Below are 19207 nucleotides of genomic sequence, written 5' to 3'. Positions count from 1 at the left end.
TCGACTGAGTTTTTTAAAACTGGGTACTTGGGGCAGCAAGGGGGCGGTACCTAATTATTATTTATTTATGTTAATTTGAAACTCAGTCCTACCAATAAGACTTGAGCTAAACCCATGCTGGACTCTCCTTCCAGGAGGCATGGGAGAATGAAATATTTCAGAAAAATGAAATACAGTATTACAAGTCTCGAAACTTCTTTGTTTTTGAGTCATCAAATTCTGAATTTTCCCTATGCTTATGGATAGCAGTTCAGTAGTTTCTGTCTTTCAGAAATGTCACACCTGTCCTTTCCCTCCCAACTCCTCTGTGTAAAAGAGTTAAGCCTCTTGCAACAGATTCTGTCTTGCTGACAATTAAAAGTAAATAATGCAAAAGTTAAAACAATGTCTGCATTGTTACTTGGTTATATAGCTTAGAGGCATGGGAAAAGAGGATTCAGTCCTTCATCTCCCCACTTCCTAGTCTAATGAGAAAAAGGAAACCTTTTACTCATACTATATAAATCCCTTTCAACCTTTTCAAACTTATGCTGTATATTGTGCAGATGCACATACACACACGCACACAGAGATAACATATTGTAACATAGGATAAGAGGGGATGGGATGGGAAGGGAAGGGAAAGGAAACTGAATCATGTCACCTAAGTATGGAACTGAAGTTTAGTTTCAGGTATTTTTATAATTTTGAAGGATGGTATATAATATTTTAAATAAACAATCTTTATACATATATGTACACACTCTCTCTCACAGATGTTAAAGAATAGAGGGGAGATTGAGATGTAATCAAGATTACAAGAGCTAGATATTTTTGTGATAAATATTCCTTCTTTTTTATTAGGAGCACAGTTCAGAATCAGAGTTATAGCAGAAACGACCAACGTCTATACAATAAAGAAGAATAAAATGGGATTGTAAAATTCCTATGATGCGGGGGCGGGGGAAGCAAAGGTTTTAGAAATTCTGCTGCCAAGAAGGAATTTCTCTGGAGATGAGATTAAAGTTCTCTTATGCGCTCTTAAAAAGCAATTTGTTTTTTGATAGGATATTTTGCACTCACTTCCCTGGTGAATTTCCAAAATAGGTCTCTATCTATAGTTGGGCAATGATGGAAGCCTTTGTGAGAAACATTTGCTGTACTTAAAATTACATTCATTTTCTTTTTTTAAAAAAGCCCTTTTTCTGAGATGTTTTTTCATTTTTCTGCCAGTGTGAAAGGTAATTCTGTGAGTTGATTTGTGGAATAAATTATATTTTTTTCTCTTAGAATGATCTAAATTGGAGCAAGTTGGTGGAAAGGCAGGATCTAAAAGCAGACACATCTTTGATGTTCTTTTATTGAATGTCTGAAAAATTAAATGCAATCCCTGGTCCAGTCTTCCCTAACTAGATATCGTGAAATTATAGGTATTAGTGGCCCCAGAACCTCTAACAATATATTAATGGTTTCTATGTAGAATGGGAATTCTGAAAACTGAACACCCAGTATATTTGCAGTGCATCAGACTGATAAAGGATGGATAAGTTAACTTTGAAACATTTCAAAAATTCCAAGAAACTAACAGTGTGTAGAATTTGAGATTTACCACAGTGCTGAGAAGCTATTGCAAATGTGGAAGTAGTATTCAAACAAACAATTTCATGTTTTATTATTATAACTGTAACCCTAATCCTAACCCTATAGAATTGAGACAGAATATTTTGACTTGTTTTGAACACAGGGGGAAGAATGGCCTAGCTTCCCCTTCCCCTCAAAATTCATATGCCAGTTAACTCTCTCAGCAAGGTACAAAAGGGAAAATATATTTATTTATTTACGCTATAAAAATCACATAACTAGCAAACATTGGGCTATTTATTTATTTGATTTATGTAGAATTCCCCTGGCCCCCAAATGACTCATTATCATTTATACTATAAAATATAATTAAAACATACCAAAACATACCACCAATTTTGATGAATCTTCAACTCTGATTCTTGAAGAATAAGCCAACAGGGCCAGGGCCAGGGTCTTTCATATCTAAGAAGGAATGCTATTCCATAACAGAAACATAGCAACAGAGAAGGCATGACCAGAAGAGGACATTGCTTAAGAGACATGAGCCAGAGTATTCTGTCCCTCTTAGATCTTATTGGATGACTGCTCCAAACTCTCATGACCCTGGGCTTAATGAAGAAGCAAAATGGACCAATACCAGCAGATGACATGGGTCCCCAAATCAACACAGACTGTGGAAACTTCACTCTAGACTTCAAGCATCTTGCTGTGGGTCCTTGGTTTCTAAATGAGATGCAAAAGTTTCCACAGTCTGTGTTGATCTGGGGAGCCATGCTTTATTAAGTCCAGGCTTGATGCAGCTGTCTATCAGGAGATTTTGGAGCACTTCATGCTTCCTTTCGCAGCCGAACTTTATGGGGATGCTGACTTCAATTTTCCAGCAGAACTAGATACACTGCCAAAAGCACCAAAAACTGGTTCAATGACTGTCGGATTACTGTACCTGATTGGTTAGCCAACTCACCTAAATACCATAGAGAATCTATGGGGCATTGCCAAGAAAAATATGAGAGACATGAGACTGAACAATGCAGAAGAGCTGAAGGCTGGTATTGAAGCATCCTGGTCTTCCATAATACCTCCGCAGTGCCACAGCTGATAGCCTCCATGCCATGTTACATTGAGACAGTAATTGCAGAAGGGTCCCAAACCAAGCTCTGAGTACATATTCATGCTTATACTTTTCAGAGGTCCAATATTGTTCTATATACAATCCCTGTTTTACTGATCACATGTAATATTCTAATTTTCCGAGATTGTGGATTTGTGAATTTCATGAACTGTTTCCCATAATCATCACAATTATGACAAATCACGGCTTGAACTATCTTGTCTTGCATGTAATGAGTCTCTTTCATATGTTATGTTTCACCTTTTAAGCTGCATTTTTTAAATAAATTAACTTTTGTCCGATATTCTAATTTTTCAAGTTTCACCTGTATTTATGAAAGTCACAAAATTGCAAAATAAGCAAAAATATCCTAATATTTAAGAAATATTATATTTCTTGATATTTTTTGAAATTAGAATATTTCATTATATTCTAATTTTTCGAATTTCATCTGTATTTCAGGACTGAGCATGTTAGCTCTTAACTACAGGGATAATGACTTTATATAAAGTTTCTATGTTTCCTTTAATTTAAATGATTTTAAAAATTTCATTATTGACAGAAACAGCAATATTTCAGTACAGTCCTCACAATTTCCTTTTTTTCATGCATAAAATATCATCTGTGCCTCAAATCTATGTTGCAATTTGTTAAAAATTGTTCCATTTCTGGAATTCTCATTCTTCAGTTCATATTTATATTTACTTGAAGAATCCTAAATAATGCATTATCCAGGCGTATCACTCTTCTTCTGAACAGAAAGATGACATGGGAGCATAGGAAAATATGTGTAATCATTCTGATATTCTATTGCCAAATTAAACAGTGACTTGCCTGGTGCTACACAATTAGCTATTCAGTTGACTGTGGACATCACTAAATAAATGGCTATCTTTCCTGGCTGCTAGATCAGAGACTTGCAGCTTTGCATCTACACACCGATGCACCTATGCACCTTTAGAGACATATAGGCAGACAGACAGACAGACTGACAGGCGCGCACACACAGACACACACACACACACACACACCTTAATCTCTTTCCCTTCTTAGTTTTATCTCTCTCAGTAATTTTGAATGCTATTTTCTGGGAGTAACACAAATATTTGCAATCCTAGCAACTCTGCTTATATGACTGCAGTACGATAGGTGATTTTCTGCAGATTCATTTGCCATGTATGTTGAGAGCCAGGAAAATCTACAGAATAGTCTGGCTGCCAACAGTGTGACTCAATATGACTGCAGGGTCCCACGTCAAAGTTTAAGTCAAGTTGTGACTGGCTATAAATTGAGGGCATAGTCCAGTATTTGATTTTAAAAAATATAAACAATGCTTCACTTCAATGCTTAGATAACCTAGATATTGATATTTGAACATAGATCTTTTAAATATTTAAATTTTATTGCGTTTTACTAATCTATATGAAATTGTAATATATAGTTCTATGATATGTATGATATGCCACACACTAAATAAATAAATAAATCAGCAGATTTGTTGCAAAGGAGAAAGTATCTTCTGCCCTTTTAAATCTAAGGTTGCTTGTTTTTCATTGTTGTTAATGATGGTAAGCCCTGTAATTATCTGATGCATGTAAAATAGATGATATATTTTTCTCCTTAAAATCAGTGACGCATTCCCTCTTGATCATTATGATCAACTGTTAGTCAATTGGACAAGAATATCTGGAGTGCTTTTTACTCAAACATTTTCATGAAGCCTGTGGTTCCTACTGGTTAATTCTGGATTTGATATTTTGAGGTAATGCAGTAGAGATGTATTTCTGGATTAATTGGCTTCAGACTATGGATTAGGTAAAACTTTTAATTTTATTTTGCAAGTTTTATGAATGAAATAATTTTCCATTAAAATACATTACCAAGGAAAAGAAATGAATTATTCACATTAGAATAGAATAGAATAGAATAGAATTTTTATTGGCCAAGTGTGATTGGACACACAAGGAATTTGTCTTGGTGCATATGCTCTCAACGTACATAAAATAAAATATACATTTGTCAAGAATCATGTGATACAACACTTAATGATTGTCATAGGGGTCAAATAAGCAATGAAAAAGCAATATTAATAAAAATCTTAGGATATACGCAACAAGTTACAGTCATACAGTCAACATGGGAGGAAATGGGTGATAGGAATGATGAGAAAAACTAGTAGAATAGAAGTGCAGATTTAGTAGAAAGTCTGACAGTTTTGAGGGAATTATTTGTTTAGTAGAGTGATGGCGTTCGGGAAAAAACTGTTCTTGTGTCTAGTTGTCTTGGTGTGCAGTACTCTGTAGCGACGTTTTGAGGGTAGGAGTTGAAACAATTTGTGTCCAGGATGCGAGGGGTCAGTAAATATTTTACCCGCCCTCTTTTTGACTCGTGCAGTATACAGGTCCTCAATGGAAGGCAGATTGGCAGCAATTGTTTTTTCTGCAATTCTGATTTATTTTTAAAAATTACATATGATTTCTATATGACTAGAAAGTGTTCCTGCTAGAGTACAGATATTTGGCATTGTCTGCTAAATTATATTAACATTTAGATGCCCACAATGGATGGAAAGCTACTATTTAAATAATAGATGTATTATATATGTTTCTCTCTTATTTTGCTTTTTTAGCTCCCAAGTTTTGAATTTTTCTAATGCTACTGATTATGCACCATGGAGCATCCAAGCGGCATTTTCATAATAAGTTTTTAGTTGTTTGTGTTTAATCCATTTGCTTTAAGCAATTATTTAGACTTTGATACATGCCTATGGACTATTTAGCTGTGTCTTGTCTTTAACTAATCGTGCCATATGGTTTTTCATTTCTTATAATTTTTTCCTAGGTAGCAGGGATCAAAGGCATATTGCTGGCTAACAAGAAAGTAGAAGACCAAATAAAAACATTCATCACCTATAACAAAGGAAGAGACTGGCGTTTGCTACAGGTTCCAGATTCTGACCTGAGAGGGGACCCCATTCACTGTCTGCTGGTCAGTGATGGAAAATTTCCAAGCTCTAATTTTTGTGTCAATTTCCCAAGCCCAAATAGAAAACCTACAGATGTCTATGGCAGTGTTTCCCAACCTTGGCAACTTGAAGATATTTGGATTTCCACTCCCAGAATTCCCTAGCCAGAGAATGCTGGCTGGGGAATTCTGGGAGTTGAAGTCCAGATATCTTCAAGTTGCCAAGGTTGGGAAACACTGGTCTATGGAATACTTCCATGAAATTCAACCCTTTACAATTAATGGTTCTCTGTTTCCCCCAAAATAATTATTCAGGGAAACATTTAATAGCAGGTTGTGAATTTATCTTAAATTTCATTGCTTTCTACAGAAGATGGGCCTGGAAAGATTATTATTTAATTATGCTGTAAAACTATAGAAGGTGACTATAAGGCAGAGTGATTTAGTAGTTTTACTTCTCAAACCAGAAACAAATTATACCATATGGTCTGAATTGCTATCTGCCATTGCAACTGCAAAGAAACCTCTTGATTAATACTCAGTGTCTAGCAAGTTTATAGAGAAGATTTTCATAGTTATTCCCACAATATATACAGAAACCAGAATGCCTTTCATGTTACCTTAATGTGTAACCCATATAAGCAGCAATAATCATTTATTTTTGGAAATGAATTGTTAATGTTGTTGGTGGGAATGATATTATTTTTCAATGAAGAAAATTTGAACTTTGACATCAAGACAGTAGATTAGTCTATATCCTCAAGGTCGATTTATCAACAACTATGTATATAATTTCTCAATTCTTTCAGCCTTTCTGTTCCTTACATTTACATTTGCAAGTCCCTGAAAACCCTTACACTTCAGGCAGCATTTCAAGCAAAGAAACAGTCCCTGGACTTCTGGTTGCTACAGGTAAATAAAATAGCTGTATTTAGTTGTTCCCATTCTTTTCAAATATATGCTTACTTCCCAGTAGTGGATTCTAAATCCTGCTGCTAAATCCTGTTGCTAAATCCTCTTGCATGTGCATAAGTGTCCCAGGCAGGAAGGTGCAAACTTCCTGCCACTGGTGCTACTGGTATACAGAACTGGGATGAACCGGGAGCAACTCACCAGTGCTTCTACCCAAGCACAACTGACAGAATAATGTTAGGTGTATTTGAATATTTCTGGGGAAGAACAGCTATAGCCAGAGCTTTGTTTATTTATCATTTAATTATTATTTTATTTAATTATTGAGTACAGTGTTCCCTTGATTTTCGCGGGTTCGAACTTCGCGAAAAGTCTATACCACGGTTTTTCAAAAATATTAATTAAAAAATACTTCATGGTTTTCCCCCCAAACCATGGTTTTTCCTGCCCGATGACATCATATGTCATTGCCAAACTTTCATCCACTTTAATAAATATGCTTTTAAATAAACTTTAATAAATAAACATGGTGAGTAATAATCTAAATGGTTGCTAAGGGAATAGGAAATTGTAATTTAGGAGTTTAAAGTGTTAAGGGAAGGCTTGTGATACTGTTCATAGCCAAAAATAGTGTATTTACTTCCGCATCACTACTTTGCGGAAATTCGACTTTCGTGGGCGGTCTCGGAACGCATCCCCCACGAAAATTGAGGGAACACTGTACCTTCAGGTCAAATTTGTTGCTTGGTTTGTTTTGCTTTTGTTGACAATCTGGACAAGTCCTTAGAGTTTTCTGCCAAGATTTTGAAAGTGATTTTCCAGGATCTCCTTTTTAGGGTTGACAGAGTCATTCATTTGGCTTTGTGCCTACAGTAGGACTACAAATCACCCTCTCCAATCTTTATATGGCTGCATTTACAGATTATTTAATCTACTCAAACCCACATACATTCACTCATTCACTTACTGTTGGTATTTCCTCCAAAATTCCTGATCTGAATACCAAGACTATCTTTCCCCTATCCATAACTGGAGTTCTACTGAAGTTCTTCTACAAATAACTTATTTATTATAAATGCACTATGTAGCAATAAAAGTAAAAGTTTGAAGTTTGGTCAATTTTGTCACACGAGTATGAAATGTCCAGCCTATAGAGATATTCTTGGTACCTATTATTATTTATTATATTATTTTTTATCTCAAGTTGTGATGATTTATTCTGGGCATTTTAATCTGAAAAATCCTTAAACTGCTGTATTTTTAACTGCTACCTGATTGCTATGATTTTAGTATATATTTCAGAGTTTTGTTCATTTTTTGCTGTTCATGTTCCTGGAATCTAATCAAGCAACACATGTTTTAAACTAAATGTATACCACATTTTTCAGAGTATGATGCATCTTGTTTGTGAGAGGAAAACAAAGGAAAACATTCTGCCTCTGCTTCACAGAAATTTGTCTCACAGCAAACAGCACAGATGATGTACACTGTTTGCTGTGTATTTCTGTTCATGTGTGCCTGACCCATACAAATAGCAAAGAATTAGAGAAATGTACATTATGGACGTATATTAATGCCAGAAAGTTTTCATCAATGTAGTCATACCAACTACTCCCAATTATTTAAATAGATCTACTCCAAACATCACTAGATCAAAGTTTAACTCAGCTGCCTTATCTTACTACTAAAACAGGACACTTACATTTCAGACTATACTTGTACAAATTCTGTTAAAATTGGTGTGGCATTCATGTATTTGTTTTCATGTAACAATTTCATGCTTTTTGCATGAAAAACTGACAAGCTCTAAGATCAGATCAAACAAGTAGGTTCCATCTTTATTTGTATATAAACTGCACTTTTTGGCTTTTCTCTTGTGAACTGGAGTAGGATCTCCACCTGAGGAGATTGCAGTAGTAATCAGCAAGCATGAATGGACTACATTTCCCTTGGTATCTTTTCTCCATGCTTGCAATATCCTGGTGGAATCTCTCTCCATGCTCATCATTCACTGCCCCACATTTCAAAGATAAATAGTCTAATTTTGAGTGTAAGAAGTGAATTTTCAGTCAACTGTTTACACCAAGTGCTTTATGGGACCTAAGCAAATTTTCCACGTGTTTTTCATAGTAATCTGCCTTGGTGTTCTCATAGTGAAGATAAATTTATAAATTTATAAATTTCCATGTGGTACCATTTTCATTGTTCTACTATACAGTGTTCCGAGACCGCCTGCAAAAGTCGAATTTCCGCGAAGTAGAGATGCGGAAGTAAATACACTATTTTTGGCTATGAACAGTATCCCAAGCCTTCCCTTAACACTTTAAACCCCTAAATTACAATTTCCCATTCCCTTAGCAACCATTTAGATTATTACTCACCATGTTTATTTATTAAAGTTTATTTTAAAAAATGTTTTTTAAAAGCAGACAAAAGTTTGGCAATGACATATGACGTCATTGGGCGGGAAAAACTGTGGTATAGGGGAAAAAACCGCAAAGTATTTTTTAATTAATATTTTTGAAAAACCGTGGTATAGACAATCCACGAAGTTCGAACCCGCGAAAATCGAGGGACACTGTACTTCGTTGAGAAGTTACAAGGCATTTTTATATACCACATATGTTGGATTATGATATTATCATGATTTCTTTTGAGCCTAGCAATTTATAGAAAACAGAAAGAAAATTTATCCCTCAGGTTATTATTCAGTAGCATAGTTTCTTGGAAGAACCATCATGTTACTGTGTATTCCACTGAATCTAAGGAGACTATGTCCTATAATGTTCCCCTATTCCTAAGCAATGTACCATTTAAGCTTTGTACTGGAGCTGTTATGGTTTGGAAAAGGAGTGATTGGCAACTACTGTGTATACTTTGGGACATTCCCTTACAATAAAGCTGTATGGTGATGGAATTAGAAAGAGCTATACAATACACATGATAGTTACTTAAGAGTATCTGATAAAATGCTTTCTCCCTTATCAAAAATAACTTGGAAACATTTTGTTGCCATGTATTTGATGTTCTGTGCTTTTCAATAAAGCCTATCTTTAACTGATCACATGATTTTAATAACAGCTGTAATAATGTTAAATGCTAGCAGTGTCCAGGCCTTGATAATTAATCTGATAGCCATCACAGCACTTCTATATCTGCACTTGCCTTCTCACAGTAGGCTCTCTCATCAGGGTAGCCACCATCAACCAGCTTGATGCAGGGGTACACAGCATGTTTAGTTCAGCAAGAGATGTCCAAGGTTATCAAAAAATGTTGAATTGTTCTCACTATAGATAACTTGTATTTATGTCTTGGCATGTGTTCTGTAATTTCTCAGAAATGTCAGACAGCTGGCATATTGCTGTTTATAGGAGCCTCAGCTATTATCCTATTACATTCATGCCCGCAATAAATCTGCATATGGCTGTTACACGCTCAGGCTTAAAGTGTAAACAAGTTTCTTTGACTAGATTGTCCAGCGACAAGGTAGTATAATGCACATAGCTCAATCTAAGAAATAACAATGGATTGATAAGATGGTAGATTTCTCAGACCAACTAGTATTACCAGATAGGCTTTCTAATATGATATTTTCTGGATGAATATGCATTATATAACTGTACTATATTATGTTCCATAATTATATAACTTGGATTAATTAATGGCAGGTGGGCTAAGGCAGTCATAGAATGAATTCCACTTTATAAATTTGTCCATAAAAGAGACCTGAAGTAAGATGGAGCCACAACATCATCAGTAAGTATGATGTCCAACTGGCAAAAGTAAACTCAAGACCTCATTGGTTGGAAGTGTGCAGAAGTAGCCTGTAAGAAATCCCCCCTGTAATTTGATCTACAATTGTAGCTGGATCAAACCTTGAAAAAGAACTTTTCCTTACACTCATCCATATGTTATGTTCTTCTTTCTAATCAAGAAAACTGCCCTTTGTTTGTCTATATTTCCTCGTGTACATCTGTAGAAACAAGACTGCTGGTTTTCAGGAGAAAATTTTGGTTGTCTGAATTATATGTGCAATGTGGTATTTCTTACAGGGCTGCAAAAGGGATTGTACACCTGAAAACACCATCAAAATTATCAGGAGACTCAACTGAAAAGACAGTTCAGACAGTTTTAGACAGTTATTGAAATAAAATACATGATATGCACCATAAATAAGCTTCTATTTGCATAATTTATAAAGTATAAGAGTGCTTTCTTTATTCAAGAATTCTAGAGGGAAAAGGTTAGTGATATTTTTTATTAAGAAATCACTAAGAAATCATTTTTCTTTTTTCCTCTCTTTGTGTGTTGAAGTGGGTGAAGTGATAACACCAACCCAAATATAAAAATCATCTCAAAAATATGGGTTGTATGGTATCCATAGAATCACCGTACCATGGAAAATGAAAGGGAAACAGCTAAATGGCTTTTTGTTGTTACATTCTGCATCAATGGCAGAGTTTCATGTTGGACATAAAGGACTAGGCAATGAGCAAGTGCAGCACAGCAATTTGAATTCTGTTCTGTCTGGGTTTTCCCAGACCTCCACACCCACTGAAAAAACAGCCAGACACTCTGGTAAAATCCAAAAGTATTTTATAGCAGGAAAAAATAAGCACAAAGGAAAACCTGTCTTCACAGCAGACAGGTTACAATACGTTACAACAGGGTCCTGATGTCCAGTCAATTCCACAAGCTTCTTGCTGGCACCCCCCCCCCCCAAGGTTTCAATAGTCCAAGGCACAAACCAGGATTGTAGCCACCAAAGTTCACAGACAGGTCTCACGAATCTCCAAGATAAAACTCCACAAGCCAGGAAGGGTGGGGCCGCCTTTTATCCTTTCCCAAGAGCACCACACCCAAACCCAGCTGTGACCTCTAATGCTGGAAATACCTAGCCAATTGAGTTCGTCTCTGATTAGCTCTCCTTTGTCGCATATCTATGATGTCATGAGCATCTTCCCCCAGGGAATCCAGGCTGCTTGCTGGGGAGAGCTCCCCCTGGTGGAACTCTGGCTGTCCTTCTTCTTCAGCCTGGGATTCCGCTTCCTCGTCAGTCTGCACCTCCTAGTCCTCAGCCTCTCCCTCTGAGCTGGCAGCCGACAGCAAGTCAGCCATTCCCGGAGGGGTCCCAGGCTGAACCACAACACCATCCCCCCGCGGAAGGCCCCTCCCCACCTGCCAGCGGAGAGGACGCGGTTTCTGAGGGAACTGAGCGTGAAAAGCCCGAAGAAGATCGGGAGCGTCCAACAACGCCGCTTCCACCCAGGAGCAATCATCCGGATCCCCCTCTACCCATTGCACCTTGTACTGGAAACACCCATCCACCCAACGGGAATCCACAACGTCATGTACCATAGCTTCAGGGAGGTGATCACGAACACACGGGGCAGGAAACACGGGAACATTGGGACGGAGCGGACAATCGGGAGGGACAGGGACTAGCAGCGAACGGTGAAACACAGGGTGAACCCGCAAGTTGTCCGGCAGGGTGAGCCGGTAAGCCACCGGATTAATCACCCGCTCAACGGGAAAAGGACCCAGGAACCGGGGATCTAGTTTGTGCCGGGGTAATTCAGAGGCTACATATTTCGTGGACAACCACACCTGATCCCCCACCACCAAGGGGGGCACATCCCGTCTGGAGCGATCAGCCACCCTCTTGTAGTCCTCCTTGGCTTTATTCAGGTATCTCTTCACCATCTCGTGAACCGCCTGCAGCTCTGAGAGAAAGTCCTCAGCAGCATGCACCGGGGAATCTAGGAGGGTCAAGGGAAAGAAGCGAGGGTGAAATCCATAATTTGCGAAAAAGGGCGTGAGCCGGGTCGATGAGTGACGGGAATTGTTGAAAGCGAACTCCGCTACAGGGATAAACCGGGACCAATCCGTCTGGCGATCCGCCACTACACACCGCAGGTATTGTTCCAGTATCCCGATCACTTTTTCTGTACCGCCATCGGTCTGGGGGTGCTGCGTCGAGGCGAGGCACACGGACACATTCAGGGCCGACATCAATTCCCGCCAAAACCGGGCTGTGAATTGTGTGCCTCTATAAGAGACCACTCGATCCGGCAGCCCATGTAACCGAAACACGTGACTAATAAACATTTGAGCCGTGAGTTGGGCAGTGGGCACCCTAGTGCAAGGGACAAAATGCACCATCTTGGTGAGCATGTCCATCACCACCATGACTACCGTGAAGCGAGCAGAGGAAGGCAAATGAGTGACAAAGTCAATGGACACGGCACCCCAGGGTCTCTCAGGCGTGGGCAAAGGTTGCAGTAATCCCGGTGGGGCTCCAGTCACCCCTTTGGCCGTACGACACTGGACACAGGTGGCCACATAGGAACGCACATCATCTTGGAGGCGTGGCCACCAGAATGTCCGAGAGACTAGCTCCAATGTTTTAAACAGACCAAAATGCCCCGCCACTGGACAGTCATGACACTGGGTCATAATCAACCCTCTCACTGGGCCGGCGGGAACATACAGCTGCCCCCGGTACCGAAGCAGACCGTCTTGAAACGTCCATGGGGAATTGGGTGTTAACTCCCGCACTCTCTGCGCTACAAACCCATCCTCCCGCTGCGCCTCCCGTAAACGGCGACGCAAGTCCACTGGGTCCTGAGTGGCAGCCAAAGCTGCCGGGGGTACAACTGTCTGCAGAGGAGCCGGCTCCTTCGGGTGCGTGTATTCCGGCTTGCGCGACAAGGCGTCTGCTCGAGGGTTCTGGGCACTGGGAGTGTACCTGATGCGGAAATTGAACCGCGCGAAAAAGAAAGACCAGCGGATCTGTCTCTGGTTTAATTTCCGGGCCGTCTGCAAATACTCAAGGTTCCAGTGATCCGTCCATACCTCGATTTGATGACGGGCCCCCTCCAGGTAGTGCCGCCAATGCTCAAAGGCGGCCTTCACCGCTAAAAGTTCCTTCTCCCAAATAGTATAGTTCCTTTCCGAGGGAGACAGCTTCCGGGAGAAGTAGGCACACGGAAACAACATGTCACCGGGCCGATGGGCTTGGAGAAGCACTGCGCCAACCGCTACATCTGAAGCGTCGGTTTCTAACACAAACGGCTGAGCGGGATCAGGATGGCGCAGAAGCGGTTCCGCCATGAACGCCGCTTTCAGGGCATCAAAAGCCCGCTGTTCCGCCTCCCCCCAACCAAATGGGACTTGTTTTTGTAACAACCGAGTCAAGGGCGTGGTTAACGTGGCATACCCCGGAACAAAAGCCCGATAGTAGTTTGCAAACCCCAAAAGACGTTGTACGTCTTTCACCCATCGTGGAGGTTGCCAAGACTGAAGTGCGGCCACTTTGCTCGGGTCCATGGAAATGCCACCTGGAGATAAAATGTGCCCCAGGAATTTGACGGTAGTCTGGAAGAATTGGCACTTCTCCAGCTTGGCATACAACTGCTGCTCCCGCAACCGGAGCAGGACCCGGCGCAAATGGGTCAAATGCAAGGCATGGTTCGGGGAATACACTAAAATGTCATCAAGGTAAATCACCACAAAATGGTCCAACATGTCCCGGAACACGTCGTTCATCAGATGTTGAAACACGGCCGGGGCGTTGGTGAGGCCAAATGGCATCACTGTATATTCAAAGTGGCCGTAACGCGTGCCAAACGCTGTCTTCCACTCATCCCCGGCCCGCATCCGGACCAAATTATACGCACTGCGCAAATCGATTTTGGTGAATACCGTTGCCGTCCGCAACCGGTCCATGAGTTCAGGGATCAAGGGCAAGGGGTACCTATTCCGCACTGTGATGGCGTTAAGGCGGCGATAGTCACAGCAGAGGCGAAGATCGCCTGTTTTCTTTTTCACGAACAAAACAGGGGCAGACAAAGGGGACTTGGATGGCCGAATAAATCCCTTGGCCAGATTCTTTTCCACAAACTCCTTGAGAGCCACAAGCTCCGGCTCGGACATGGAGTACAAACGACCAGCCGGGAGCTTGGCGTCAGGGAGCAGGTCAATGGCACAGTCATACGTCCGATGTGGTGGTAGCCGATCCGCCTCCTTTTCGTTGAACACATCGGCGAATTCCTCGAGGCAACGGGGTAATTGAATCGCGGGAACTACTGGGCCGTGGGCTGCGCACACATGTCGGTGATGGTCCACGCACTGCAAACTGGAGAAGGTGACCAAGTTCTGAGACCACACCACCTGTGGGTCATGTGCACGCAGCCATGACAACCCCAACACGAGGGGAAAATGAAGCCCCTTGGTAACATAAAACTGTAGGGCCTCCTCATGAGTTCCGATGCACATCCGCACCGGCAGGGTCTGGAAACGGATGGGACCAGCCAACAAAACCCGCCCATCGATAGTCTCCACAGTTAATGGCGGGGTAACAGGACAAAGGGGCAAGGAATGACGTTGGGCAAAGGCTTCGTCTAAGAAGTTCGTCGTCGCCCCCGAATCCACGAGGGCCAACGCGGGGTAAGTCCGAGTCCATTGCGCGATATGCAAGGTCACCGCAAGCGTCAGGTGTCGAAACGGTCCGAATTCGGGAGTCGTGGAGTCAGACGAAAGTGGGATCCCCGCCCGACCTAGTGTTGCCACCAAGCCGGGCCCCCCTCGTTTCCCGATCGTTCCGGCGACGGAGGACATCCAGACGAAGGCCCCGCCATCGGAGAGTTCAGGGCAGGAACGGGGACACCAGGGGTTGTCTCCTGTAACTGCACAGGGGACGCCATGGGAAGCACGGGAGGGCTGTAGGGTACAGGAACGACGGCAGCCACGGTGCTCCGCCTCTTGTGGGGACAAACGACAGCAAAATGTCCCGGGGCCCCACAATAGAAGCACAACCCAGCTGCCCGCCGACGCCCTCGTTCCTCCGGGGTCTGTCGGGGTCGGGCGTAACTTACGTCCATCGGCTCCCCGGCAGCAACACGATCCATCAAGCGTGGAGGCAGCGCTGGTGAAAAACGTCGGGGCGCAGGGACCGGAGCCGGGGTGCTTACGGTTGACAACCCCCGCCGCGAAACAGGTGTCGGCGGGACGCCTGACGCACGGGGGTTGGACCGTCCCGCTCGACGGACTTCCCTGGCCAACAGCCTGGCCTCTATTGCCAAGCAATGCCGCTCCAAACCGTCCAACGTGCCGGGCATCACCTCATGCACTAATGCGTCCAACATCGTGTCGGATAGTCCATCCTGAAAGGCCTCAATCAGGGCAGCCTCATTCCACTGGACTTGCCCGGCCAGAGACCTAAAGTCAGCCATATAGTCCACCAGGGGGCGTGAACCCTGGCGTAATTGCTTCAGCGCCCGCGTGGCCGTTTGTTCCTGCACCGGGTCCGCAAATTGGTGACGCAGCAAGTCACAGAAAGCATTGTAGTCCTGGAGTAGCGGATCATCCCGGGCCAGGTAAGGTGCCACCCACGACGCTGCAGGGCCAGCCAATAAACTGCACAGAAACGCCACCTTGTGGTCATCCCCTGGGAAGTGCATCATCTGCGCATTGATAAAAAGCTGCACCTGGCTCTGGAACGCAGAAAACAGCCGCCGGTCCCCCCAGAACTTTTCCGGCATCGCCACAAAACATTTCCTTCTGGGCAAAGGTGCTGGAGGTGGTACCACAGGTGCCGCCTGGGGTGGGGCCGCCTGGGACAAAACCTCCACTTGACGTTGTAATAACAAGACTGTCTGGGTCAAGTGAGCAATGTCCCCTCGCAACTCTGCAAAGACAGCCTGCATGTCAGCTGCAGAAACATCCATGGTGACAGGCAAAAACAGGAAGCCGAAAAACAAAAGATGTCCAACCAGGAACCAGCAGCAAAGAGCAAGGAACAAAACAACCAAACCACCCCTCCAAAATGAGCACCAGGTGTCTGGTGGTTGGTGGAGTTTTATTCTGTTCTGTCTGGGTTTTCCCAGACCTCCACACCCACTGAAAAAACAGCCAGACACTCTGGTAAAATCCAAAAGTATTTTATAGCAGGAAAAAATAAGCACAAAGGAAAACCTGTCTTCACAGCAGACAGGTTACAATACGTTACAACAGGGTCCTGATGTCCAGTCAATTCCACAAGCTTCTTGCTGGCACACCCCCCCAAGGTTTCAATAGTCCAAGGCACAAACCAGGATTGTAGCCACCAAAGTTCACAGACAGGTCTCACGAATCTCCAAGATAAAACTCCACAAGCCAGGAAGGGTGGGGCCGCCTTTTATCCTTTCCCAAGAGCACCACACCCAAACCCAGCTGTGACCTCTAATGCTGGAAATACCTAGCCAATTGAGTTCGTCTCTGATTAGCTCTCCTTTGTCGCATATCTATGATGTCATGAGCATCTTCCCCCAGGGAATCCAGGCTGCTTGCTGGGGAGAGCTCCCCCTGGTGGAACTCTGGCTGTCCTTCTTCTTCAGCCTGGGATTCCGCTTCCTCGTCAGTCTGCACCTCCTGGTCCTCAGCCTCTCCCTCTGAGCTGGCAGCCGACAGCAAGTCAGCCATTCCCGGAGGGGTCCCAGGCTGAACCACAACAAATTCCAGATTTTCTTGACTTTCTAGTACATCCAGAAGCCTCCAATAGTCCCTATAATAAACTCTGCTGAAATTTTACACGTAACAATTCTTGAAGTTTATTCAATAAAATAAACTATTTTAGTTTTTACTTTTTACTTTTTCTTTTTCTTTTTACAATGACTGTGTATCAGAATGGTCAAACAATTGGAAATATCAAATCTCAATCAACAAATGCTCTGTCTTACACATTGGCAAAAAGAATCAGAACATAAAATAAAAGCTTGGAGGACATGAATTTGTTGATGACCCTCACTCTGTCAAAGACCTTGGAGTACTCATATCTAATGATCTAAGTGCCAGAGCCCACTGTAACAACATTGCGAAAAGGGCACTGAGAGTTGTTAACCTTCTCTGGCAACATCACACTGATAACCAAAGCATACAAAACATTTGCTAGACCAATTCTCGAATACAGTTCACATGTTTGGAACCCAGTCTGTGTATCAGACATTAATACAATTGAGAGAGTCTAGAAATATTTTACAAGAAGAGTCCTCCGTTCTTCAGCAACAAAATACCTTATTCCACCAGACTTCAAATTTTGGGCTTAGACAATTTAGAACTATGCTAGCTTCAGCATAGTTCATAAAATTATCTACAATAATGTCCTACCTGTCAATGACTACTTAAGCTTCAAACACAACAATACACAAGCATACAATAGATATAAACTTAATGTAAACCGCTTCAAACTCGATTGCTGAAAATACGACTTCAGCAAGAGTGATCAATGCCTGAAATGCACTACTTGACTCTGTAGTTTCATCCCCAACCCCCCAAAAATTTTAATCTTAGATGATCAACTGTCAGCCTCACCCAATTCCTAAGAGGTTAGTGAGGGGCGTACATGCACACATTATTGTGCCTACCGTTCCTGTTTTACTATCCTCATTTATCTGTACTTACTTTGTATATGTTTATGTTTATACATATAATTGCTGTCTTGTACATGTTTGACAAACAAACAAAACAAAATAAAATAAATAAAATTAAAAAATTAAAAAATGATGCAATTTAATAGTTTCTATCAAGAAACTAAATTTCATATGACTTTTTGTATCAGTCATTACCCTTAAATTTTATAATTTATTTTTTTGCAATATTATGTATCTTTGCAAGTTGGTAGGCTGTACTTTTTACTGACAAGTAGGAATGCATCAAGCTACATCTGGGCTTTCATCGTTCATTTTCCAACATTAAATGTCAGACGTTCAATTAACATTTTCATTAGTGTGTATTTATTTTGCCTGTGCAGAAGTGATAAAAGTTAGGAGCTGACTTTATTTTCCTTTCATTGTTAATATAAAACAAAACAGAAGAAGCTAGTTTTCATTTAGCCATATTTTCTTATGGTGAAATAATAATTTCCAAAGTTGATTTTCCCATCAGATATGTAATTTAGGAAACTTTATTTAAACTGAGTAGTGTGAGATTGCCAGAGCAGAAGCTACATAGGATTAGGTTTACAACTCTTGAAACCTTCTTGGCTATGCTGTTGCAGTGGGCTTTGGTACTTAAATCTTTTGTTATTAGTATACTGAGGTCTTTAACCGAGTGGGGATTATCTGTGATAATTTGATTATTCAGTTCGTATTTGGAGTTCAGATTCTTCTTCCCAATGTTTAGGACAGAGCATTTGCTAGTTGAGATTTGGAGTTGCCATGTGTTAGACCACTCAGAAACAGAGTTCAGGTCTTTTTGGAGAGTAGTTGTGTTATCGGTGGTGTTGAAGAGTTTTACATCATCGGCGAAGAGGACACTGTTGCTTGTGATGTAATTGCAAAGGTCATTGATGTAGAGAATGAAGAGCATTGGTCCCAGTACACTACCTTGGGGAACATAGCTTTTAACTGGGATGGGGGTGGATATGGTGCTTCCTATTTTGACCACTTGTTGTCTGTTTGACAGGAATGCTGTAATTCAGCTATGGAGGGATCCTGAGATGCCATAGGAGTTGAGTTTTAGGAGTAGTTTGTCGTGGACCACTGAATCAAAGGCTTTGCAGAAGTCGATATAAATTGCATCTATTGATTTCCCTTGATCTAGATGAGTTGTCCATATATTTTTGCAGTGGAGGACCTGCAGGTTCCAGGATAGTTTTTTTCTGAAACCAAATTGTTTGTT

General features: G+C 41.6%; 1 protein-coding gene across 1 annotated transcript in view; it reads left to right on the top strand.

The window, feature by feature from the left end:
* Positions 1 to 19207, top strand: part of LOC139167804 (VPS10 domain-containing receptor SorCS3-like) — a 624967-nt gene that overhangs the window by 509807 nt on the left and 95953 nt on the right. The window contains exons 10-11 of the mRNA XM_070752751.1: positions 5516 to 5662; positions 6448 to 6550. Coding sequence (XP_070608852.1) covers positions 5516 to 5662; positions 6448 to 6550 — 250 coding nt within the window. The remainder of the gene's footprint in view (positions 1 to 5515; positions 5663 to 6447; positions 6551 to 19207) is intronic.

Source organism: Erythrolamprus reginae, chromosome 5 (genome assembly GCF_031021105.1).
Source record: "Erythrolamprus reginae isolate rEryReg1 chromosome 5, rEryReg1.hap1, whole genome shotgun sequence".
Taxonomy (NCBI): Eukaryota; Metazoa; Chordata; class Lepidosauria; order Squamata; family Dipsadidae; genus Erythrolamprus; species Erythrolamprus reginae.
Note: the sequence above shows the minus strand (reverse complement) of the source record. Positions and strands in the feature narration are given on the sequence as shown.